The 25,127-nt window shown below is 44.1% G+C and overlaps 1 protein-coding gene across 1 annotated transcript; it reads right to left on the bottom strand.

The window, feature by feature from the left end:
• Positions 1 to 50: 50 nt before the first annotated feature.
• myo15b (myosin XVB) lies at positions 51 to 23,766 on the bottom strand (the record flags this gene model as incomplete). The annotated part of the gene is made up of 66 exons (XM_079576769.1): positions 51 to 163; positions 431 to 571; positions 661 to 794; positions 1,238 to 1,368; positions 1,761 to 1,876; positions 1,976 to 2,124; positions 2,361 to 2,457; positions 2,598 to 2,675; positions 2,767 to 2,861; positions 3,538 to 3,668; positions 3,809 to 3,885; positions 3,965 to 4,041; positions 4,184 to 4,256; positions 4,395 to 4,458; positions 4,535 to 4,865; positions 5,034 to 5,145; positions 5,235 to 5,376; positions 5,446 to 5,549; positions 5,633 to 5,787; positions 6,000 to 6,075; positions 6,161 to 6,220; positions 6,356 to 6,456; positions 6,640 to 6,940; positions 7,015 to 7,105; positions 7,177 to 7,336; positions 7,411 to 7,536; positions 8,014 to 8,092; positions 8,211 to 8,238; positions 8,368 to 8,519; positions 8,782 to 8,990; positions 9,148 to 9,189; positions 9,249 to 9,332; positions 9,431 to 9,515; positions 9,933 to 10,104; positions 10,634 to 10,813; positions 10,914 to 10,986; positions 11,060 to 11,229; positions 11,342 to 11,577; positions 11,643 to 11,738; positions 12,624 to 12,748; positions 12,830 to 12,887; positions 12,977 to 13,039; positions 14,567 to 14,660; positions 14,774 to 14,949; positions 15,306 to 15,420; positions 15,586 to 15,710; positions 15,771 to 15,816; positions 15,930 to 16,078; positions 16,339 to 16,416; positions 17,234 to 17,359; positions 17,544 to 17,675; positions 17,788 to 17,883; positions 17,972 to 18,095; positions 18,300 to 18,358; positions 18,520 to 18,633; positions 19,155 to 19,316; positions 19,382 to 19,495; positions 19,596 to 19,659; positions 19,730 to 19,833; positions 19,938 to 20,031; positions 20,201 to 20,275; positions 20,339 to 20,448; positions 20,626 to 20,689; positions 20,756 to 20,820; positions 21,457 to 21,633; positions 21,700 to 23,766. 66 exons carry the CDS (start codon positions 23,764 to 23,766, stop codon positions 80 to 82), a joined length of 9,588 nt encoding a protein of 3,195 aa, XP_079432895.1. The 3' UTR covers positions 51 to 79.
• Between the last annotated feature and the right edge of the window lie 1,361 nt (positions 23,767 to 25,127).

Here is a 25,127-nt window from a genome sequence, read left to right as displayed (position 1 = left end):
ATGAAGCAACATGTAAACAGTAATGGACTGTCAGATTTACAGAAGTCCTTGTATATAATGTATTGGCAACATGTGTGTCCTAGTGGCTGGAGACAGAGCTGCTGATGGGAGGCTGCACCAGCTCCTTCATCATCAGGGCCAGGGTATGGCACAGTTCCTTGGCCTAGAGCAGAGAAACATCACATTATAAGTGAACTGTTAGCTGGCAAATCTTAACACTTTTTTTGGTGCTACTAGATACTTTATTAAACAAACAATCACTTTACTGAAGCAAAAAATAAAATAAAATAAAATAGCAATGATACACTGGGTAGAAATATATTTGGATCAAAACAATTTGATATTGCAGGTCTAAAATGCAGAAGACTTACTGGACTTGGCTGTAGTAAGCACTAATCCACTTATTTATCTCAACACAATAGGACAGTACCTGCTTGGTGTGAAGGGAGATTTTCTTTGGCCGGACTGGGTTACCATAGTCAATGTCCACTCCTGGCGCTTTGCCCTGCTTCTTGGGACGGACAGTGCGCATGGCTTGTATGTCCACTAGGGGGATGTGGAATACTGGCTCCTGAACACCATAAAACACATTAATATTCTGCCTCTGAGGTTTTGGTCATATATTGAGAAGGGCTACCTGTCCGTGTGGATGCACTGTACCTGGGTTTTGGGATCAATGAACAACACTCCGTCCTGACTGATGCCGACAGTACAGGGGGAAGGAACCCCGCGCTGATTCACCTTCTCAGCCCAGAAAAGATTTGAGCCAAAGTGAGGTAGGGTAACCAAAAAGTCTGTGAAAAATGCACAAAGCTCAGTCCATTGTGAGTGTGAAAAAACAAATAATCTTTCTATTCACTTCAGTCACAATCAACAACTGAGGTTTAAAATGCAACATCTTTTTTTACAATTGTTAAATCAATGTGCAATGAAGCCGTAATTACTGTTTAAAGGGACTATACAGCATTTAAAAATGTTTAAATTATGTATTTTCCTCCACCCTACATGTTCCAGCAATGTCTTAAGGTGTAGAATGAGCCCAGACCTGTTCACCACAACTGCCTCTAAAATCCTGAACTGTCACTCATAAAGGTGTTACTTCAGGTCCAAATTGCAAGAGCTTAATATAGAAGGTGCAGTTACATGTATGACCTGAGGTGGCAGTGGTGAGTATAAAATGGCCAACTTGCATCAAGCCCCTTTAACCATACTGTGGGTACACTAAGGGGAAACCTACCGATGAATTGGATCTTGGCGTCCTGAGGACTGAGGCCCTGCAGTTGGGACATCTGCCCCAGACAGAAAGAGAGGAGCTCCTCCAGAGGAGCGTTGGCCTCCTGAAGGGGTAGGTACTGCCTCAGCTCCGCTCTGACACAAGAACACGTGATTCAAAAAAACGTCCGTAATAAAGGGTAAGTCACTTACACACAAATAACATCCTTTAACAGGATTTAGTCAAAGCAAATCTGCTCAGTCCGTCAACATTAAACAGGTGATTACTGGGTACTTTTTAATTTTTACTTATTTCCCCCATTTTCATTCTTTAGAATTTGACCTGGTCATGGTGCATTTCTGAAGTTACTCTCTGCTTGGTTTTTCAAAAGGGACCAGTCTGTCAAAGAAGTAGCTGTTCTGCGGCATCTTATACGACCTTGAACACCTTTTAGTTTGCTTTTTACTTGCAATACTGGGTATTTTCTTGGGTCTAAGAGCATTGAAAAAAATCACCCAATACTGAATGAAGCAAATGTTTTACTCACGGTGACGGGGCACTCTGGTCCCCTTCAGCCAGCCGCTGGAGAGCTGCCAGTTCTGCCGTCTGCTGCACCGCTTCAGGGGTCAGAGGCAACTGCTGGCTCAGATACTGCTCCAGCAACTACAACACAGAGAACACGGTCATTTAACAAGAAGAACTTTCAATTCAAATTGGTTTAAACACACAGCCCCGGTAGTAAAAGGGCACAGACTGGAGTACCTGCTGGTAGTGGAAGTCGATGTAGAGGCCATTGTTGAAGGTCAGGGCGCTCCTCCAGATGAGCCTCCTCAGGGACAGACCGATGGAGAGATCATCAACGAGAAAGTCAAAGATGTACTCCTCGGGGTGGAGGGGCCTCACCACACCGTCTGTCACACACAGACACAAAGGAGAGGGTGGTACTGCTGGCACTCACCTCTGACCAGGGGATAAACTCAAGGCTCTAGAAAATACTTTTATATTTAATTTTAACAAGGTTTGAATTAAACAACCACGTATTTTCTCTCAAAGTTCACTGATCTGCTTCTCTTGCTCTTATTTTTTATCATGAAATTTCTGTTCAAGATTCATAGATGTCTATTCGAGTAGCTCATGTAGCTCATACCTTTATCTCGGTTGGCGATGATGGTAAACTCATTCATTTCAGCGGGGTCTGTGATGGCCATTTCTGCGCAGAGTTCGCTCACCACGTCTACAGTCGTCTGGAAGGTTCAAGGTTCAATAATAGGTTGGGTTCACATGACAAAACACCGTGAAGAGCCTTAAGTTTAATGCTAAGGTGAAGAACAGGCCAGTATTCTATGGGACACAGATGCTTTCAAATGTCAAATGTGAAACTTACACTGAAGCTGCGGATCTTTATGGGGAAGTCCACTCCTCCAGGCAGCTTAATTCCAATGCGGCGGGAGTTTTTTCCTGCCTGTGGTCACATAACACCTCTCATTAGTTATATGTTGTTGTGGGTCAGTATATAGAGAAGAACAGTACAAAGTGAAGTGTGGGAACCGTACCATGAGAGCGTCCATCTCTGTTGCAGATGGAATATTGCGACGACCTCCAAAAGAGAGGGAGCGCTGCAGGTTTTCAAGGCAGACTGAGGACAACTCTAAAGAAGAAGAATAGAAAGTATATTGAGAAACAGAAAAAAAGGCTTTCGAAAAGACTGCTCACTCCTCGGATGCTTTGAAAATTGACAACAATGCTAAGCAGAAACAGTCTTCCAAAAAAATAATGCTTCTTCTTAGCACAGTTGGGCCCGGTTAGTACCTGGATGGGAGACTATGAGGGAATTGTCACAAAAACAAATAAATAAAAGATCCGCACAACTTAACATTTTCCATTTTTTGATCCTGCACACTTGTTTAGAACTGTGGATGTGCGTGCCTTCACCCACAGACTATGAGGGAATATCAGGAAGCCTGGGTGAATGGTTGATGGTGGTCGAAGGGTACAGCCGTGCTTCTATCAGTCCACCCCAATTGCAGCTGTGCCTACACGCATTGCCACCACCCAGTCTGGAATGAAATCCCTTACCCTGTGTGAAGTGCTTTGGGTGATGTGTGCCATGTGAGAAGCGCCATACAAATAAGATTCCCCTCCCCCTTATTTTATTAATATAATAAATTATATTTATTATGTTTGCTTAGTTACCTTTGTTTTTAAGAGTAATTTCCCTTGTGGATCAATAAAGTGTGGTTCGGTCTAATTCTACGTGTTATTTCCTTATTGCTATAACTAACTAACTACTGTTTTATACTCAAACAAAGAGAGAATGAGAGAACCTTGGTAAGGGTTGTGCATGCTCTGGGCAAGTAGCTCCAGGTGGCGGAAGAGGTACGGCTGGAGCGTCCCAGAGCAGGAGAAGAAGCCAGTGGAGAGGTTCAGCAACCTCCAGCCCAGGGTGCAGCTGGTCCTACAAAAAGAAACCAATACATTAGGCGGGATTAATCAGATAAAAATACTGAGTCCATGTTTATCATTGAGAGGACTGTTTTCAAATGAGTGCTGACTGCTAGATCCAACAAAAAGAAACTCCATAAAAAGATAGCTTACTTATTGGCATTCCCTGTGGTTTGTTTGACAATCTGACAGAAGATCTCATCCCTCAGGAGCTCGTTCTCCTTCCCCAGCTGAGCAGAGCATAGAAAGAGAAGAGTCTCAATAGCTGCAGGTCAGATCAGAGAAGACAAAGTGCCAGGAGTCACTGACCAGCAAAATGTTTCGCAGGCATTCAGGCTGGCTGATGTTCTTCGGCAGGGGGGCGTCTCCCATGAACTGCATCAGGCCTACAGGGCACATTTTTATTAATACTTAACATACTCAAGGATGTTTTATGATTAGAAAAACAAAAGATATTACAGTTATGAGTAGAGTGAGGACTTGTGGGGGAGTGAGAGGAACAGAAGAGGTCCTCAAACAACTACTCACTGTTGAAGCACAGAACAGACTGCTGGTTTAGCTCTGCATCGTTGTAAAGAATAAGCGACTCCTCCAGAGGCACCTGCAAAACAAAAAGAGAGTACATTGATCACATTAGATAATGGATCGGTGATATTCTATTTAAATTATTTCTAAGTTCAGCGCCTGCAGACTGCTTTAGTTATTGTCTTTGTTGTTGAGATTTGTGCACAAGCCTTACATCAGAAAACTTGACTGCGTCAGAGAAGCTCCTCCCAGTAGGTGGCAAGCCTTCGGTTCCAGTGCTTTAAAAATGACAATGTTCATGGCTCATGTTAGTGATGAGTCCATCTGAAACATATGTGTCATGTGTGATCTCACCGGAAGTATTTCATGGCAAACTCAGCCATGGGGTAAACATCCTGATCCTTGACAGAGTTCCGTGTGGAGTATTGAGATCGACTGTGAACTGAGCCCTGGACAGAGGACTCTCTGCTGTCAGGGGGTGGCCGCTGCAGAGGTGGTGTTGTGCGTTGCTCCTGTTGTGGTGGTGGTGGTGCAGGGCCTGGAGGAGGTCTCAGGCTCCTCATGCTTTTCCTTCGCTCGTCCCTTCGGTCCAGGTGCAGACCATGGTAGTCTGGAGCGGCTGACGGCTGAGTGAGTTCTGCTGGGAACAGACCAGAGCGTCCCCCAGTGGAACCAAACTTCCAGCCTGAAGAACACAGGGTGGATTTAGTCATACTATTTCTAACCAATCCTAAATGTATTGATACAGGAAATTTGTATTTATTTAAAAAATTGTTTTACATAAGTTTGACTTGTTAATCTAGAGAGAGTTTTTGTTTGAACATGATCCTCTGTACTGGATGCTGGAACACACCTGCCTGCAGTCCTTCCATTGCCTGCAGCCTGATGATGTCGCCTCTGTTAAAGCTGAGCATGCTTTTGTCGTCGGTCATGTGACTCTTCAGTGCAACCACATGACCTGAACCCTGTGGTAAAGATGTCGCAATAGAAAGAATATATAGATCATGCACAACTAACTGGTGATAATAAATGCACTGGGAAACATCGCACTGACCTGGATGAGCTCATACAGAAAGTGCTTGATCATTGCAGTGATCAGAGGGGCTCGAGAGGACTCAAGCACCATCCTCTCACTTTTCAACTCCACATCCACTTTGTCTGCCTCTCTGAGCTCCACGGACATCATCTCAGCAAAACTGCAACAACACAACACACTCTGATATGGCTAAACTCACGACAAGTCTTTGCCTTTGACTGTATGATACCTGTAGCTGCGAAGGAGCCGGAGGTGTTTGGGGTTGATGCCTGAGGCGCGGACCACCTTTAGGAGGCGAATCCCACGATGAGTCACTCCCAAAATCTGAGCGCCCTGACTCTCCACCTACAAAAGGCACATTTCACTCACACTTTAATAAGACAACAGAGACACATAAGAGGAAGCTACTTTTCTACTGATCTGTTTGATGAGTTGCTCGAATCATTGCTTGCCTTGATAGGGAATAGTCTGCTGAAGTAGTTCTCCCAGTTGTCCCGAGCAGCAATGACAATTCTCTTCTTCATGAAGTCATCCTGGATGGTGCTTATATTTGTTCCAACATTGAAGTTTGCTGCGTGACAGTGACATAATGTAATGAGATATTAGTTTCTTCTCAGTAAAGATTATGACTCAACACATTTTGAATGATAAACAACATTATGAAATACTGCTACAAGCTTTACCAGCAGGAGCACAGTTTAATTTAACCCTTTCTTTGGCAGGAGACCCCGCCCAAATGACTGACTTTTAGCACGCCATTCACAAAAGGTCCTGCTTTCTCACCAAGGAGATCTTTCATCTTCCTCCGCTCTTCTCGGCTGATCCGCAGGCAGCTGTCAGAGTACGTGTCCCTCATGATCTTTGTGACACAGCAGACATTGGGCCAATATCAGAAATCTGGCTCTTTATAATGTAAAGTTGTTTAAAGTGTCCCATGCACTGACCTGTTCACACAGCAGGTTGAGGATGTAGGGCCGGTTAAACAGCTCTTTGGGATAAAACACCTGAACACAAAACATCAGCTTGAAAACTGCATGTCCCTCAGTGAATGAATGTGAGAGTCAATGGTGCTCTCTTTAAGGCTTCATCTCCAGTCTTCAGGAAACAGGAAAATTAAGATTTCTTGTGCAGTAAGTTACCTCTTTGCGTAGGAACAGTTTGCCGGGCAGGTTTTTGTAGGTGCAGTAGTTCTGAGGGTGGAATCGATATAACTGAGAAGACTGGCCATCCTCATCCGCAACTGTAGTTCACAAACAACACGTAAAATTCATCTGACGGGTTTTTTACAGCACATGTTGGTGATAAAACCACCAGTCTAAAAAAATAATGGCTTATGATTGATGTTTTTCTTTACCAGAGACTCCTAATGTTTCAAAGGAGAGAATCCGCTATAAAAGGGGGATGTGCAAGTTTGAATTCTTACTGAGAAATGGCGCAGCTGTTTCCGGGGGGTCGGGGATGCTCTGGAGAACAGGTGCAGGCCCAGGTGGAGGGGGAGGAGCTTCAGGTGGAGGTGGAGGGGCTTCGGGTGGTGGTGGGGGAGGAGAAGGGGCCTTCTTAGAGCGCTGGGAGCTGAACAGATCCTCGAGAGGCCGCTGTTTCTGCCGCATGTTGTTGGAGATGGCTCTGCGGCCCCTGGTGGACACAGGAGAGCTTGGAGGAGAGGGGGTCCTAGGACGAAACGGTCTAGCTTTGACTGGAGGGGGCTGGGGTTTCCACTGTTTCTGTGGATCAGAGTTGACTGTATCTTAGTGTGCATATAGTCAGTATGGAAGCAATCGTTTTTGATGATCCCGACCTTCTGTTCTTTTATCGGGCTAACATTTTTCAGCTTGTCCAGAGCTTCCTGTTTAGGGTCAGTCTTCCTCACAAACTGCTTTTTACTCGGTCTGTAAAACATAACAAAATATATACTTAATATTAAATATTTGGTTTGTGGTGTATCTTCTCAAACACTGACCTATAAGGCTCGATGGCTGGTTCCGGAGCAGGGCGGCTGTTGAACTGTTTAATGATTTCTCGAATGTCTGAGGTGGGTTCAGGGCGAGGCTCAACCAAAGGAGTGGGATTTGGTTTGGGGGAAGGCTCTTTTTTGACGGGAACTGCCTTTGTCTTCTTCACTGTGGAGAAATGATATAGCAAGAAGTGTATTTTACAGAAATGCCCAATAAGTGTGATCATGTTGTTGACCCACCTTTAGGGGCCGAAGGTTTGGGTGCGACAGGAGGAGGGGATGGGCTGGACCGTGGGGGAGAGCGCTGCTGTCTCACTGGAGGGGAGGCGGAAGAGCGGGGCGAGGGGGACACTGACTTGGCGTCTCCTGCAAGAGAGTGTGGTGGCAAAATCTACAATGTTTACTTTTGTTTCAAATACATAGTTATTTTAAAATTATTATTATTATTGTTACTAAAGACTTCCTTATTTTGTAATCTTATGGTCAAAACAACCAACTAAATAGTTCAAAAACCCTCTGTGGTCCCTGTACCCGGGGGAACACTGTATTAGAAGCTCCAACATACCACCACCGGTCCAGTTGGTTTAGAAAACGAATTGCATTTTCCATATCGAGCTGTATCTTCTATGGTCTCTTTTTATACTGGAACATTTGTAAACTATGCACAAAGGTTTTTTTGTTGGGGTCAGTAAGTCTCTATGTTGGGTTGAACAGTGAAACTCTTGGCTAAAACAGTTACCTGATCGTTTTCAACCAACTGACACAATTAACACATTAAGTCATTAGTAAACGATCCCAGATGAGCTGGTCTCACTTTAGTGTCGGCTGAAGTGCTGCTCTTACCAATCTTCTCAAAGAACTCTGCCTTCTCCCTGACGGAGGCAAGGTCTTCAGGGTCAATTAAGTCTTCTTCTGTCTCTGGCTGAAAATGAAACAAAAGGTCAACGCACTTACTGAATGGGGAGCATAGTCTTACAGCTACACATATGAAGGAAAGATGATGGAACTAAAATATCCTCATTGTTTGATGAAGATGGTACCTCGGGCACAGGTTTCTTGACAGAGGTGCTGCGTTTGAGGGGTTTGGTTTTGTTCTTGGGGGGAGATGGAGGGGTAGGTGGTGGAGAGGGGGTTGTGGATCGCTCTTTGAGTTTGCGCTGAGAACGTCTCCTCCTCAGCCTCTCCTCTTCTTCTTGCTCCTCTCTCTCCTCCCTGTCCCTTTCCCTGTCCCTTTCCCTGTCCCGCTGCTCTCTCCCTTCCCTCAGTGATTTTTGGCGCTGCTGCTTCCTCTGCTCCTCCTCCTGCTGTTGCTGGGACATGCTCATGGCCTGCATGGTCATCTGCTGGGCCTGCACACAGCACATTCAGGAGAGATTTCTGAGAAAAAATATTTATATTTTAATGTTATTTATTGTTTATGTTAACTATGAGTAATCATAAGAACAATAAAGAGACATCTCTTCTCCCTATTGTACACGTATAAATCGATCACAGTGGATTTAAAGTAGTGTGCATCTCAATAAACAAACCTGACAGACACTTTTATGTCCTGTACGCACTGATAAAAGACTAATATTGCTCATAGCTTAGATGACTGGGTTATCATCTCACCATCAGAGTAGCCTGTTGGGTTACGAGGGCCTGCTGAGCGGCTGCCATCTGCATGGGGTCCGCCATGGGGGCTGCCATGGGGGCGGCCATGGAGGCTGCCATAGGGTTCATCATAGGATTCATCATAGGGTTCATCATGGGGTTCATCATGGGGTTCATCATGGGGTTCATCATGGGGTTCATCGCAGGGGTCTGTGGCATCATCATGGCTGAGGCACAAAGGTGACGTTTTACTCTTTCAGTTCATGAAATGGGATAAAGCAAAGACATGACGTTATATTCTTTTAACGAAAGACCTTATTGGACCTGATACAATGAAGTGTTAAATTGTTGTACAATGAACAAAACAGTGCTGTGTGACGTCACCTGGCATGGTAGGCATCATAGGGGTGTTGCCCATTGCAGCCCCTGATAACAAAAGATTATAATCAATCCCTGTAATTCACTGGGAAGGGTATAATCTGGACATATACAGGCATCCATCCAGCCACAGTAAGAATATGAAACAATATCCATACCCATTGGATAAGTAGGCATTGACATAGGCATACCTGAAAGAAAACGCAATTAAAGGTTATGATGGTGATACTTGGTGGTACTTATGCAGGTACAGTATTTTAACTGTCCAAATATCAGAGAATATTTTTACCCGCTCCATAAAGGCCATTGCGCATGGGTCCGACTCCCCCTGCTCCTCTCATTCTGCGGTTCAGCAGCGCCACTCGCTCGGTGTCCTACACAGACAGTGATTAGCTCATTTAGAAGAACCAGCAGTTAAAGAGTTCAGTAACAGGAGACACGCAGACTGACACACATGAGCCAGGTCAAAGCAGATTCTAATGGCCAAGACAAAGACCCTGTGCTACAGCTACACCAATACATCGCCTGACCAAAATAAATGTTGCCACTCTTTCACAATATGAGAACAACGATGAAGCAATACTGGCTCTTGTGGCCTTCATCTAATATTTCATCAATTAATAATCAACTACAATATGAAATGCTGCTCAGTGTTTACAGTGAAGGTGTGTCTTCTTCCATGTGTTTATTTAAAGTGCATAGTTCACACACAGTGACTAACCTGACTATTACTTGGCTTTGGTTATAGTGCAAACTGATTTCACTGTTAACAAATAAAAAAATGAACAAACCGGAGGTCCGTTGTCCAGCACCGGCTCGAACAGGTCGTCCACGTATGCGTCCATCTGTCGCCCACGGCCCTCCTGTGGATAGTCCCTGCTCCAGGGGTTTCCCTCTGGCAGCTCAGGGGCTCGCATGAGAGGAGCAGGTGGAATGAAGCCGTCCAGATCTGAATAGCCAGGCCTGAAAAGAGAAGACCGTGAAGAATCAACTTTGTTCAAATGCAGCTTAAAAAGTTTAATTCATTCACATGTTTGCAAAGTATAAACAGTTAGACATTCACTCACATTCAGTCACTAATGGTTTAACAATGGCAGGTTTTGGCATCTTTGTGAATATGTAGCTTTACACTTACAGCCTTTCATTTGGGTGTGCATACATAATCTCAGTTCAGGCCTGAGGGAACTTGAGTGCAGTGTACATGTTTTTCAGGAAGAAACCTATGCAGACACAACGGGGGACCTGCAAACTCCTCAGGTAAAGAATGGCCCAGGACTTGTATCCGGGACCTTCTGTGTTAATGCTAACTGTCATGCCATCTTTTGATTCTCAGCTTTTGAAATGCAGCACACATAGTTGCCAAAGTCAAGCAAAAATGACATGATCAAGTGTATAAAGTGTGTGAGTTGAAGGCCATTTTGTCATTACGTAACACATCGGCACTAAAGGAACTGTTGCATGTACTGCACTGTGGCGGGATGTGGAGTCACACCTGTCTCCATGAGTGAAGAGGAAGTCCGATTGCACTGACGAGGGGGTCCCCGGGGGGAGTGGCACGTCCGCCTCAGCTCCTGCCAGAAGATCCATGACAAAATCGGAGCCGGCCAAGTCCGTCCAACCTTCATCCGCGAAGAGAGAGACCGACCAGCCCTGCAGCGCCTCCGTCACCCCTCTGAGACACACAGGACGAGGGTTACGGTTGGAAATGCCAGAGAACATACCCAGCTACATGGGTTGTGACCTGGGGTAGAGGTGTGTTTAAGCTCAATAACCTGAAATGGAGAAGCCAAGAAGCCAGTTGCTCGCCTGTGGTCCAGGACTCCACCTCTGCGGTCAGCTTCTCATCTGAAAGAGAGATCTTGGATGTAAAATACTGATATCATAGCGTAACTGTTGCGCACAGGTTGTATATGCTGACCATTAAAGGTTTGGACCTCCAAAAGCATGCCACTCCTCTTCTGGTTGCATGTCCACTCCAGTTGTGTGGGGGGGTAAATGCGGGCGCTGGGAGGAGGCAGCTGGAGGGAGGTCAGCAGTTTGTGTTGGCACAGAGAACAGTACTGGTCTGGAGCCTGATCTGAGACATACCTGGAGAGGAAAGAGGTCAAATCTTAAAAGACTGAACTATGAACTATGAGGCTTAAGGTCCAGTTCCTTCATATGCATATAGTAGCTGTGAATTTGTGGGAGAAGAACATACTTGAGCAGGGGTCTGTCCAGTGCTGGTGAAGGGGTGAAGGCACTGAGGCAGGAGGTCAGGAGCAGCCAACCCCTGAGGGCTGTCTGATCGTCCTTCTGCCCCAACGTCTGATACACCAGCTGGGTCAGGATCTCGTCTCTTAAACCCGAATGGCTCTGGCACTTCTCAACAATGAAGTTCCCCAAAACCTGCTCCTGCCAGACACCGAGGCCCTGCTCACCAGTGAACCTCATGATCTGGTAATCACAAAGTCAATTAAAGAGAGGACAAGAGGACTCTGGTGATTATTTTGCTTCTGTACCAGTTTATTCAGGTCCAAGGCACTTCTGGCAACGTCTGGCTCGAGAGCAGTGAGCGGTCTCTGGAGCGGGAGGCCCTGAGGCTGGCACCATGTGTCCTGAAGGAGCACAAACAGTTGGTTAGTTAATTAGTTAGTTAATAATAATAATACATTTTATTTGTTGGCGTCTTTCTTAACACTCAAGGTCACCTTACAGTAAAAAGTTAGTTAGTTTATTTATTTTCTTCAGTATGAACATTAAGATCTTAGGTCACATGTTTTACATAGATCTTAAACATCATACAATAAGAAAAACGTGTACATTAAGAATTTAAGTGCTAAATGATGCCTGACTGAAAGGGGTTTAGGCTGAAATCAAGTCTTATTCGGCCTAACCCCTTTTACAACTGTGACACTGAAGATGACACATTATACAGTTTCTCTTACACCAACGATGGTAACACAAAAGCACAAAACTTAAACTTCAACAATCAAAATTATGTTATGCATCCTCGATCAACTTCCTTTCTAATGATCTCCATTCAAGTGTTCTATACTTCTCCATCATGTTTAACTTATACATTTTTGTAAATGCTTTAATAGTTTTGGAGCCCTTAAGTTGAATAGGTATACCGTTCCATAGATAAACTCCTTTGACTGATAAACACCTCCTCTTAGTATTATTATTATACATATATTATACATATATACATTATACTTATACATTATTATCTTATTACTGTTCGCCATAGGTTTTTGTAGCAGATCAGTTCCTCTGAGGTTGTATATAGATTCTCTAGTTTGAAACATCTCTTGTAAACAGTGAGGATGGACAGAATGGGGCACTGTGGATTATGAGCCCAGGGACAGATAACTGGTAGTACGTAATTGTTTTATTAGACTTAACTTTGATAAACAGTAATGGTTAACCTTAAACAACAGAAAAGATTCCTTCCTTCAATAGTATTATTACAGTCTGACGTTTAAAGCTCTCATCCTTACCTTTAATAAGGTCTTGGCATATCGAGAGAATGGATATCGGTCAATATCCAGGGGGAGGCTGAGCTTGTGTTCAGACCTGACCTGAGGAGAGGTCACAGGTATAACCTCTGATCCCTGGAGTCGCCCTACGCGCACACAAACACAGCAAATATGTAAAAAATGTAAGTGCGAGGCATGTCCTGGTTATGGATGTGAATGAACCGTACCTGGTCCAGCCTGCAGTCGAGCTGACAGCTCGGCTGGGATCTCCAGCAGCCCCACATCCTGCACAACAGCAGCACAAATCAGCCTTCATCTAACATCGCTGACAACCTGTAAACTCGCCTGAACACTGAAAATGTCCACAATCTTACCATACTTGGCGGTAGAGACTTCGCCTTAGTCACCGCTTTTGTTTTTTTCTTCTCGTGGAAATCCTGAAACCAGAGGCAACCAAAGGGGAGCGCTGATAGCCTTTATTCACATATTCACGCTTTGGCCAGAGCGAACACTTGGCCCTGTGGCTGATTTCATTTGTCTTGAGTCCAGATCTGAGCTATTCTTAGATATACTGATGTTAAATAGCCCACACAGGCCACACCTCCTTCAATGGCTCCAAAAGTCCAACACTATCTATTTTATCACACGCTTTACAATATGGGAGTCACCTCAATTCACGTTCGATCCTGTGGCCCTTTTCTCAGAGTTGTTCATGTGCTCCTCAGCATCTGTTAATTCATGTAATCCTCTGGTCACTCCAATAAACACTGGCCAATTGACAAGCCTCATGCACACAGTCTGCTTTAATTTATCCAAAGCAAAAGCTACATAGTACATCCCTGTTTTCACTGATTCGTCTACTCTTTTCTATTAATAATTGCATCATAACAAATGCTCTCTTCTAGTAGGTGAGGCAAGGCAACTTTATTTATACCGCGCATTTCACACACAAGGCAGCTCAATGCGTCTGAGACAGAAGCAGATAAAGAATCAAAATACAAAACAGTGTAAAGAGGAGACTGGGCAGAGGAGGTCTGATAATAGCAGCATAGATCCTTGTAAATCTAACAGCTTTGAACTCTTTAACATCACTGTTTAATAGAAAGTAAAACAGGAAAGGCTGATCTGAAGATGCCTGGTTTCAATGGCAACCTATATCAAAAATGAATCTACATTTGAGTGCAACAATAATAGGCAGAAGACCAATAGATTGATGATGAGAGATGATTTTATCAAGCCAGTGTCGTAGATCAGCCCATAAACCCTCTTCTGAGGCAGGCTTAGAGCAAATATCCCTGGAATAGTCCGTAACCTGACACTGACTCTTTGTATTATTCAAGATGTCCAACACTGTTTCAGCCATAATGTGAGAGGAACAGAACAAGGATTATAGATAAGAAATAGAGTGAAGCAGGCAGCCTACCTGTCAGAGCAGAGGAGCACAGCGTCAGAACGGCTCCAAGGGCGGAAGAAAGATACATTGCTTCAAGTTTCACTCAAGAAAGGTTGAAGTCCAAGACAGTGGAAAGGTGTGTGTACGGGACGCATGCGTCAGGTAAGATAAGAGTGTTTACAGGCAGTGCAATCATCTAGAATGGAAACGGAAATGTAATAAGTATGGATTAAAACATGAATGTGATATAAGTAGCTATAAAAGTAATGAACAAAATAGACAAAAAGCAAGGAAGTGTATTTTCAAACATCTCTCCTAGCACTGATCCTTGAGACCTACACAATATTTAGCAGTGAATAAAGGTTTATGGCTATAGCTATTAATATAAATCACATTTTTTTATTCCTACTACAATACATGCGGTTGTGCCAATAGGTTGTGAATGGTAAAAGTTTACAGCTCAATAAACAGAGCAAACATCAGAGGCCTGTTGCTAGAAGCTGTTGTTTAGTAACCTGAGCGGTGCAGGCAGGACATGTGTGATGTGGGCGGGACATGCACTCACTCTAACCTTCCTCCACTGGTGCTGCTTGATGGTGTTCCTGGTGATCAACATTGCAGCCCAAAACTGAGATATGGACTGCCTAAGCCGCTTGTAGTACTTCCTATAGGAGACAGGGAGCAGTGTCAGACAGGCTCTGATAGGGTTACAGAGCAGGTACTCCTCTGATCCAGTTACAGTACTACAATATATGCAGTGCTCTAAAAACACTTGCACCTGGCCTGATGTCCTCGGATGTGGCTCTGGATGACAATAGCCTTCTCTTTGAAGAAGCGGAAGTTCCTCCTGCACAGGAAGCCCCTGATGTTCCTCTGGATGGTGATGGCGGCCCACGTCTGAGTGCTGCTCCACTTGTCCTCCAGCAGCTGGTACAGACGCTCCTTCAGGAACACCTGCATCACGGTCACAACAACAGCTTTTATTACACACATAATATCTAAACTTACTACTTGATGATAATATACCGAAACAAGCAAAAATATGTCAAAAGAGCGCATGTATATCAAGAAACTAATCTTATAGTACCAAACAGTTCACATTAAGCTAATAATCCAAACAATATATCATGAATCAACAATTACTTATAAGCAAAACCATATTATCACAGTCCTTTCCCATCTATGATTGGATTGAAATGTCAACTACAGTGCTAGTCATACAGATTCAGATACAGCTGTACAATAGGTTGAGGAACTGGTGGTGCCGACAATGATCTGAGGTGCATCGGGTGAAGAGCTGGAGCACTAACTTTGGTGAGTCCGAGCTGGTACTGTCCCGTCTCTGCTCCATTGGAGTCAAGCAGCGCTACAGTCTGCTCCCTGTCTGAGCCATGACAGTCCCGCAGGTTCAGCAGCACCCCAAACCTGCAACAGCAACCCATCAGATTCAGCGCAGGTACTACAAAACAGCCAGGTTTACTGAAACATATGCACTGGTATGTGGTGTGGATGTTTAAAACTGGGGCAGGCGTTGTTCTTTCAGTATGTGATTTTTATCTTCTTCATCAGTACAGGAAGCAGTGATCGGACCTCTGCATGAAGTGGGAGTACAGGATGCGCACGGGATAGCCCTCTTTCCGGATGTGGATGGTCTCAAGGATCCCAGCGTGTCTGAGCTGAGCTGACACATAGTTCAGGTCAAATATCCCTGGAAGCTATAAAGAGAAAGATTAATAATGTCCTGTCATATGTCAGTGTGATCCAGCTGCACACACCTTGACGTAGTTTGGTTTGAGACAGCGGATAAAGGTGGTCTTGCATCTGCAGGACCACAGAACAGTATAAAAATTAGGCCTTTACACTATTTTTAATTAATGGCGAGTAGAGCTTTACATTTTTACAACTATACAGAGCTTCCATGTGCAGTGAGGTACCTTTCGAGCCGCTGTGTGAGTTCACTGAGTGACTGCAGGAAGTGGGAGGCGGCTGTGGTGGGCTGCTGGCGGAGGCCCTTGCCCCTCCAGCCCAGCTCTCTCTGCTGGATGTACCCCTCGTGGACCTTCCGAAAGAGCTCGGACACCATCTGGGACCAGGTGGATAAACTGACACTCATTCATTCAGGCCAGAAACTCCTGACACAACAATAGCTTTGCCTGCTCTGCCATTAATTATACCCAGTGAGCAATAGTCAGCTTTAGCTCTGTGTTTTTTACTTACTATATCCATCATCTTAGTTAATTCCTGTGTGTGTTTGCCCTGTTGCCACTGTTCCACTAAAGACAATTCATAGCTTTTGTTTCTGATTCTATCCTTTCTTGAAAAATTGTAGCAAAGATTATTTACGTTGAGCCGACTTCGGGCAAAAAGCTCCAGGACCTCTGTGCGGAACTGATCATGGTTCTTATTCAGGAAATTATGGACCTAGAGAAAGACAAACAGCAGTAGGATTAGTGTTAGTGGATCAGGGTTAACACAATCAATAATTTTGATTTTGCAAAGCCCAACATCCCACCAGCCTCACGGGGCTTTCCAATTATTGCTAATTTAAACAGAAGAACAGTTTGGAAATGAACAATAACAATGACACAGATATAAAATGAATGAATGAAAATGTAAAATGTAATTTCCACAATATCCAAAACTTGACAGAAAAGCAGCAGATTGGGCATCTCCTGCCTTTAGAAACTCCTCCTCGGCAAGGAAAAAACCCATGTGAAAAAATGAGACATACTTGACAGGCCACTTCGATTGGTGAAATAACATCCCATCTCTTTCTTCAAAGCTACACTGTGAAAGATTCCCAGCAAAGTTATGAGTCCAGTCTCAGGAGAGAAGCTCCCGCTGCCTGTAGACACCAGTTTTTGGAACCAAAACATCTGATGTCATGTTTCCCGAACCACTCTTTGACGATTGTGAGCCTGATGAATCCTGGCATTGTCATCTTGCAACATGCCCGTGCCATCAGGGAAGAAGAAATCCATTGATGATATAACCTGGTTATTCAGGATGTTCAGCTGACTCTTTGGGCTCATAGCGTTGTTGAACCTGAAGAACTGCATCAACCAGATCATCAACAGTTAAATCCAGGTGGTGACTTTTATTTTGGTCAGGCAGCGTATTTTCATTAAAGAAAACACCAGTAAAAATCCCTCTACTTAACTTATTGGGTAAAACTATTAGTGTTAGGGTTTGAGAAGCCAATGTGTTATTTCTCTACACATTGTGATGCTGTGCTTACCTGGTAGGTCACAGCACCAGCGTAATGATACACAGTAAACACAGGCGTGGGGATCTTGGGCTTGGCGTAGAATGGGTTGTTCCCATGGTGGTAGTGGCACTTTTGGAGGAAGGTGTGGTCTGTGGCCTGAAGACATCAATCATCAATTATACAATCAATCTATTATTTTAAAGCATTAAACTGCAACACGGACAGGACCAAAGTGTTTCCCATGAAGAAAATAATTAACAATTTGGTCAAGAAAGCTATTAAAATCATGACACAGTTCATAGATCACATCACAGAGTTTTACTGGGAACAGTGCATGTACCTGGGGCAGGCAGGTCTGGTCGTCCAGGATGCGGAGGATGCCATGAGGGCGAGAGGAGATGAGGTCCACGCAGGATGCGGAGCTTTTGAGAGGCACTGGGTACCACTGGATCTGCTCTGCGCGGTACTCCTCCTGCACAGGCCCAAGAAAACAAAGACATGTCAACACACAACAAGAGGTATATTTAGTTTAAAAAGAAATAATTCATTTTTGTTTTCCAATTTATATGATGAGAAGCACAGACCTGTTCCTGAGTGAGGACGGCCTTGTTGACAAAATGCTGGAGTTGTTCATTGGCAAAGTTGATGCAGAGCTGCTCGAAGCTGTTCACCGCCAAGTCCTGTACCAAAATAGAAAAAAATATATTATTTTTGCAAAGTAGCCAAATCAGTGCAAAGATATTAAATAAAAACAGGTTTGATTTTAACCTCAAAACCATAAATATCCACAACTCCCACTGTACTGTCCATCTCTGCGGGACTCAGCCAATCGTTGATCTGCTCCAGAAGCCAATGAAAGAGCACTGAGTACAAGGCTTTGGCAATGGCGTCTCTGCAGAAAGAAAACACATCATTCTCACATTTAAAGTCCTCACTACATACAGTACATCCACTTCTATATTATAGGGGGATTGAATATAATAACATTTCTGGAGAGTAAAGAGGTTGCAAGGAGAGAGAACATTTCAAGCATGGAAATGAATCAGTCATATTTTAACTGTTAGCACTTCACATCCTTGTTAATCATTCACGTTACCTAGATTCAATGGCACTTTCCACAGAAAGGGGGCAGTAGATCCTGTCATAAGTGGTTTCCTGAAATATACAAACCCTTAAGGAACCATGAACTTTACAGGATTAAGTAAACGCAAATGACACTGTACAGTAACAGTAAAACTCAAATAAAACAATCAGTGCATTAGAGTGTGTTTCTCATACATTATTCTCATATTGCTCTTGTGTTGAGTGGTACTGACAGTGACTCTGTGCGTGATCACGGTCTGGAGGGCCTCAGAGGAAATCTGCAGCAAAGAGCCCACTCTCCGAGCTTCACACTGACTGAAGATCCGCGCCACTTCCAACGACTCGCTCTGAAAAACAGACCCCGACATCAGTGACAGTGGATATGAAATAGTCTGTGAAGGGATCGAGCAGACCTATGGAACAGCTGCATGGATGCTTAACTCTCTATTAATATTTATAATAGCAGTCTGAATGCTGAGTTCAGTCTTGTTTGTTTTATGGTCATACTTTAAATCACAAGGATCATATTATGAAATCAAGAATGACATTTCCATGAGCAATTACCATGCAATTAAAACTTTTAGTTACCGTGCTGCTATTGTGCTGTATAGTGCAACACTTTTACCTTGTTGATTTTTCTTTATTTTTGTTTCTGGGCTTATACCACATACAGTATATATTTATGCATTTATATTTACATTGTCAATAGTTTTCAATGGAAAAGACCCACTGAGGATGGGCTGTGAGTGAAGTTTAATTTTGTATTTGTGTAGTAAATGTAAAATATAATTAATTTGCAGATATATTGAGTTGAAATAAACTAAATCAACTATATGAGGTCAAAAGCGTGCTCCTGTCTGCGTCTCACCTCGTAGGAGCTGAAGCAGATGTTGCCCAGCTGCAGTATGGACGACAGGACGGCCCACACTGTGCTGATCTGCTCAGGGTGCAGACCGATGGTTTCAAAGCACTGCACCAAAAAGAGGAAGTCCTGCTTATCCTGCTTTCCCTTGAGCTCACAGGCGCCGCCCTGAAGAGGAGAAAGGTTTGTCACAATGTTTGTAACACTAAAACTGTGACACCTCTGCCCAGTACCTGGTTGAGGTAGTAGTAGGTCTCGGCTCCCTGCAGGTACAGCTCCTGTTTGTCCCAGTCGTTCATTCCAGCCAACATCTCATAAAAAACATGGAAGTTTCTCTCCTCGCCGGCCTGGTGCACACACAGCTCTCACGTCACGAGAAATCACAACTCCACAGGGAACAGGAATAAAATGGAATGGCAACCATGCCCAGTTTGAAACGAAGCTCACCTGGAAGACCACTCGGGACTTCTCCAGGAGATACTGGGAAAGAGACGTCCCAACCACGGATCCACTGCAGACCAGATGGAAGTCTTAAGGGCGAGTCCATGAGCTGTCAAAGTGCAAATCTCACGCGCACTCACCGTAGGATGTGTATGTGCAAGTACTTCCCAAAACGACTCGAGTTGTCGTTCAGGATGGTCTTCGCATTTCCAAAGCTCTCCAGAATCGGGAACACCTCCATGGGCTTTTGAAGACATGAGAATGAAAAGGAATCTGATGTGCTTAGGGGGCCAAGACACTCTAAAATGATGAGAAAATACTGATTCCAGAGAGTAATACTGCTTTCACCTGCCGTAAAGTGCCATTGCCGTCTTCATACATGCAGCTGAGGTAGTGCACTATCAGCTTGGTGACTTCAGTTTTGCCAGATCCACTTTGTCCGCTGGGAAAAAGACTTTTCTTTAGTTGCATGATAAAAGTGTAATAACAAAGTAATTATGGTTATTACAGGGGAACAGGATACACTTGTCATTCACTTCATAGTATTACAAATGATCAGAATACAAAGGGAAGGATTTGTGACAGTGTATGAACAAATAAGGATACATTACCTGACAATGATGCAATGTTCTTCTGAGGACACCTGGGATTGCTTATACGCTGCATCGGCCATTGCGTACACGTGACTGAGAGACAGACGACAGGCATTTAGCATTGAAGCATTCAGGGAGTCAAATTGTGTGACTTACGGATGGTTCCTGTGTTGTTCCAGGCCCTGGTACCTCAGACGCAGCTCCTCTGTGTAGATGTTGAGAGGCTTGAAGGGGTTAATCGATAGCAGCATGTTTCCAATGTAGGTCTAAAAAAAATACATATCAGAATGTATTTATTGTTGTGGAAATGTAAGAAAGAGCAATACATCTGGTATTGTGTATATGCTGAACATGACTTGTGGCATTCCAATATAATCCCAGACCTTTGACTGTTGATTAAGGTTCCTTTGTATCCCAATCAGAACAATATGAGTGAAACTTACGTAAATGCTGTCCCGTTGAAATCTCTTTCTTAGGTTTAGTAACACAGAGCTCTCACTCACCTCCCTATAAACAAACGTATATATTATGGTAGCTCTTTATTATCTATCATTATTGTTGGCGGACACTCACTCCAACTGGGACAGATCCTCCAGCTCGTCCACTTCCACAAGTCTGTTACTACCCGGCAGCACAACCTTTGACCAAGAAAAAAGAAAACATTAGGCATAACTCTTTCAATTAAATTTCAGTTCAAAATCAAAATTGATCCAAATCTGTTGTTGTCTTTTCAGACTCAGAAAGAATAAGGGAAAGGGAAAGGATGAATGAGAAGAGAATTGTCTCATTGCCTCAGAGGTGAAAACAAACAAAATATGCAAGTGCAGTGACTATTGAACATTTCACATTGGCCTGTTGAACAAAGTCAATAACATATGACACCTAAACTAGGGCTAACCAAATCTTAAAACATGACTAGACCATGACCTGTTCTAAAAACAGAGCAAAGTTAAAGATGAATAAAAAAAATACTATATATTATACAAAGATGACAATTACATAAACCCATGCACATACCACCAGAAATAAGAAATAACCCCTGCCCTGTGCTACTAGAAGCTCCTGTACCACCAAAAAAGCCAAGTATTTAAATTCTCCATTCACATTCTCTAGTAATGACCTTGCTATAAATAGAGAGTTCTTTTACATATTTGGTTACTGTTTACCAAATTCTCTTACTATCCCATTTCTGATGAATGTATTGGTTACTATTCAATGAATCCCAGTCTCCAGGAAGTCATATTTTTAAAAGCAAAAACAAAAGGTAATCCTACCTGTGTGCTGAGAAGCCTGTGCTCCAGCATTTCTTGAGTCGGGTCCTCAGACTCCCACAATCCCCTGCTTTTGTCGGACACTAGAGTCTTGGCCTGGCGTTCGTCCTCATACACCGTCCATCGGGTCAGCTTCTCCACAGTTTGATGGGGCAGCAGATTCTCACCCCGCAGCCAGTTCTAAAACAAACAATGATTTCTGTTTTTGCTTGTATACGAATATTACATTTTTTGGGGTGTCTGTACCTGAGGGTCTCCACTCATGCAGGGGTTTTCAGCCCAGTGCATTTCGGGCTGGAGGATGGTGTACAGCCCTCTGTTGCCCATGAGCTCAGCCACTTCCCTGTCTGTCTCCTCTTCATACAGGGACCGCACATTTGCCACTCTCAGTCCTGTCTGATTCGTGGATTCTTTCTCCACTCGAGATCGAGCGGGCGCAGCTTCAAAGTTCCTAGTAGATATGTTTGCAGCACACATCGGCCCCATTTTTCCGATAGCCGATTGCAAAATACCACCATCACTCTGGTTCATGAGAACTGGTCTTTTCTTTACATCTTTAGTGGCCCCAGAGGCGCCCGCCAAACCATCTCGAAGTCCTCTCTCATTCACGTCTTCCGCAGCTCGCATACCATCAGGCAGTGTTTTCTTGAGGGACTTGAGAAGGCTGAGGTCAGGTTTTACCGGGAGAACCAGCCTGGCGCCCGGTTTTGGCGGTCTGGACTCTCCATTGGTCGATGCACCTTCGCCGGGCCCTGGTGCTTGAGATGTTCCCGCAGCGCTGATGCTTTTTCCCTTGTTGATTTTGTTCATTCTTGGTAAAACTACAGCAAACTTTGCCTCTAGGTCTCTGTCTACAGATACATCTAAAGGCTCTTGAGAAGCCTCTTGATCTTCCTTCACAGCTTCAGACGCTTTCTTTTTCTTACTGGTGAAAGTGTTTTTACCGGCCATTTTCACAGCCATCCGGTGTTTGAACATGTTACCTTTGGGTTTGCTGCTGGCCTGCTTACGTTTCCCGGCCTGAACAGACAGCCAGCGAGAGAATCCAATAGCTTTCGTCCACAATGAAATCTTTTTCCTCAGAATACAACCTCTGTGCATTTTCTTCTGAATCCACCCAGACATCTTTTGCAAGGAACTCATGCCTTTTTTCCCCGATATCAAGTGTTTCGATAGGTTGACCTTGCCAGCTTCACTCACAGCAGCGTCAGCCTGTGACGACTCCACGACCAGCTTCGATTTGTTTAACATCTTGTTCGTCTTGGTCTGCAGTGACTTCAACTGGGCCTTCTTCAGTTGAAAACCCTGGACCGGACTCTCTTCTGACTGGTCTTCCTCTGTGCCTTCAGGCCCCAGCAGGGTTTGTAAGTTTTTACTTTTGGCTTTGAGCAGCATAACTCGATCTTGGGCCTTCATGGCTGCTGAGAGTGTTGGCTCCATCGTCTCCTCCTCTTCATCCTGGCTACCCTTATCTGTGCTATCTGTGTCCTCGATCTGGTTAGTAGAGACAGGCTTTTTCGATTGACCCTCTTGGTTTTGGCTCTTGGATTCGGTTTGCTTCTTAAGACCCTTTTTGTTTTTCTTCTCCTCCTTTGCTATCTGCTTGGCCTCCTTCTGCAGCCTCTGCCTTTCTGCTTTCGCTAAACGCTTCTCCTGTTTCTCTGCCTTCTTGTCGGCATTGCTTTTCTTAAACATCTTCCTGCCGCGCACTTGCACAGGCTTTGAAGCTGCACTTTGTCTGGATGTCCTCCGTGATCTCGCCACAGGTTTCTTGGCTACCTCTTCATCACTTCCATCAGCGCTTTCAGATTCCGGACTGTTCTCGTCCTGCTCCTGATTTTCTTGTTCGGTTGAAGGTTCTGCTCTTTGTTCCTCTTCCGACTCACTGGCAGCTTTGTCTGAATCACTTTCTGGTTCGGATTCCTGTTCGGCTGTAGGTGTGATGTCCAGACGACTTTTGTGGCTGCTTTCCTCGCTGCTTACGGAGTTCTCCTGTTCACTGTTGTGCTCCTCCTCCTCTTCCTCCTCCTGCTGTTGCTTCTCATGATCAGTTTCATCGGCCTCCTCTGAGCTTCCCTCAGAGCTCCTTGTGGCCTCTTCACTCTCACTTTCCGACTCTTTGTCACCTCTCTTGTTCCCGGTTTCTGTGAGGGGCTTTTGTCTGGGCCCCCTGGACTTTAACTTGTCCCTGCCGTTGGTTTCCTTCGCTGTTTGTTTGACAGTTTGTTTGGACTGACCCTTTTTCGGTTCATCTTTCTTTTGTGCCCTTTTAGTTTCCCCACTTCTTAGCAGAGAAACCTTTTCTTTTGGCATACCATTACCACTACTTTTTGACCTACATGTTCGCGCATTTTTTGGTTCTTTTGTTGCTGCTGCAGATTTCCGCTTAGTTGTATGAGCAATACTTGACTTAGCTGGTGGCATCTCTACCTCCTCAAACAGAAATCTAAAAGAAAAACATATGAAATAAACACATGAGGTAGAACAGCATTTAATCTACATTCAACAGCAACATTTACATACAATGAGTGTAGTGCTGTTGTCTAATCGAGCAGCAGTGAAAGGATATCATGGGCTAAAACTGTAGTAGATCCTGGGGGTAACATGGTAAGAGCCAGATCAGTGTGACTTACCTGGCCTCTCAAGTGAAATCCCGGCAAAGCTGGGGGCCACAAAGCGCCCTGTCTTTAAGTCCTGCTGTCAATGACACAGACTGGGTTTTGCATGAGAGCTGACAGCCCTTTACTATGATATCCGTCCATCTGACAGGACACTGCTGTATGTTCAAAAGTGTGTGAGGGTTATTGATACACAATGCCCCCCTTAGCAAAAGCCGCTGACACGTATGAATGCCCTCGCTCACACACACACAAAGTGCTTTTTGAATAATTCAGTAAATTGTGGTGGTTCATATGGGCAGCAGCTGAATACCTGCAGTGAAAGGTGAGAGGCAGCGGCCCGGGTGAAGACAAAAGCTGCTGATGGAGGAGAAGGAGGATACTGCCTTCATTCAACTGCTCTCTGCTTGGGCCTGCAAAATACAGCGAGAATAGAAGTATGTTTGGAGCCTTTTCTGTTGTAATTGTGACTGACTTTGTGTCAATTGTTGAAGCGGGAGCATTCAGGTTGAGCGATTGTGTATTTAGATAAGAATGTGTAATGTGGTCAAACCTTTTTGAAACTCACTCCTCAATTCCAGAAAACATTTACTGGTTTGCTGTTGCACAGGCACTAGTACGGACATTAGACAAATAAGACATCCAGCAGTTACAACAAAATGAAAGCAAATGCAAACAAAGCAGACTTATGGTGTATAGTGAATAGTCAACATCTGAGATGGTAGATGTGAGTAAAATGACAAAAAGCAGGACAGAAATAAAGCAGAAGGACTGCGTCAGATAGGGCACCACTTTCAATAGTAGTATTTCGATAACGCTTTATAAGGTGTGCTCATTAACTATTTATAAGGCATTAATAAGCACTAGTAATCTGCCAATTGTTTTATAAGCAATCTATATTATAAGACTATTTATAAGGTATTTAAAAGATGTTATTAAGCCATGAACAATGTGCTTGATATGATTAGAATACAGTATGAGCAGTGGTTAAGTAATTCAGAAGAGGTTCACTTCACAGTATCCTGCATGTCTTTAGGGGGCACAGGGACTCCAGCT

This window comes from Gobius niger, assembly GCF_951799975.1.
Source record: "Gobius niger genome assembly, chromosome: 19".
Classification (NCBI taxonomy): Eukaryota; Metazoa; Chordata; class Actinopteri; order Gobiiformes; family Gobiidae; genus Gobius; species Gobius niger.
Note: the sequence above shows the minus strand (reverse complement) of the source record. Positions and strands in the feature narration are given on the sequence as shown.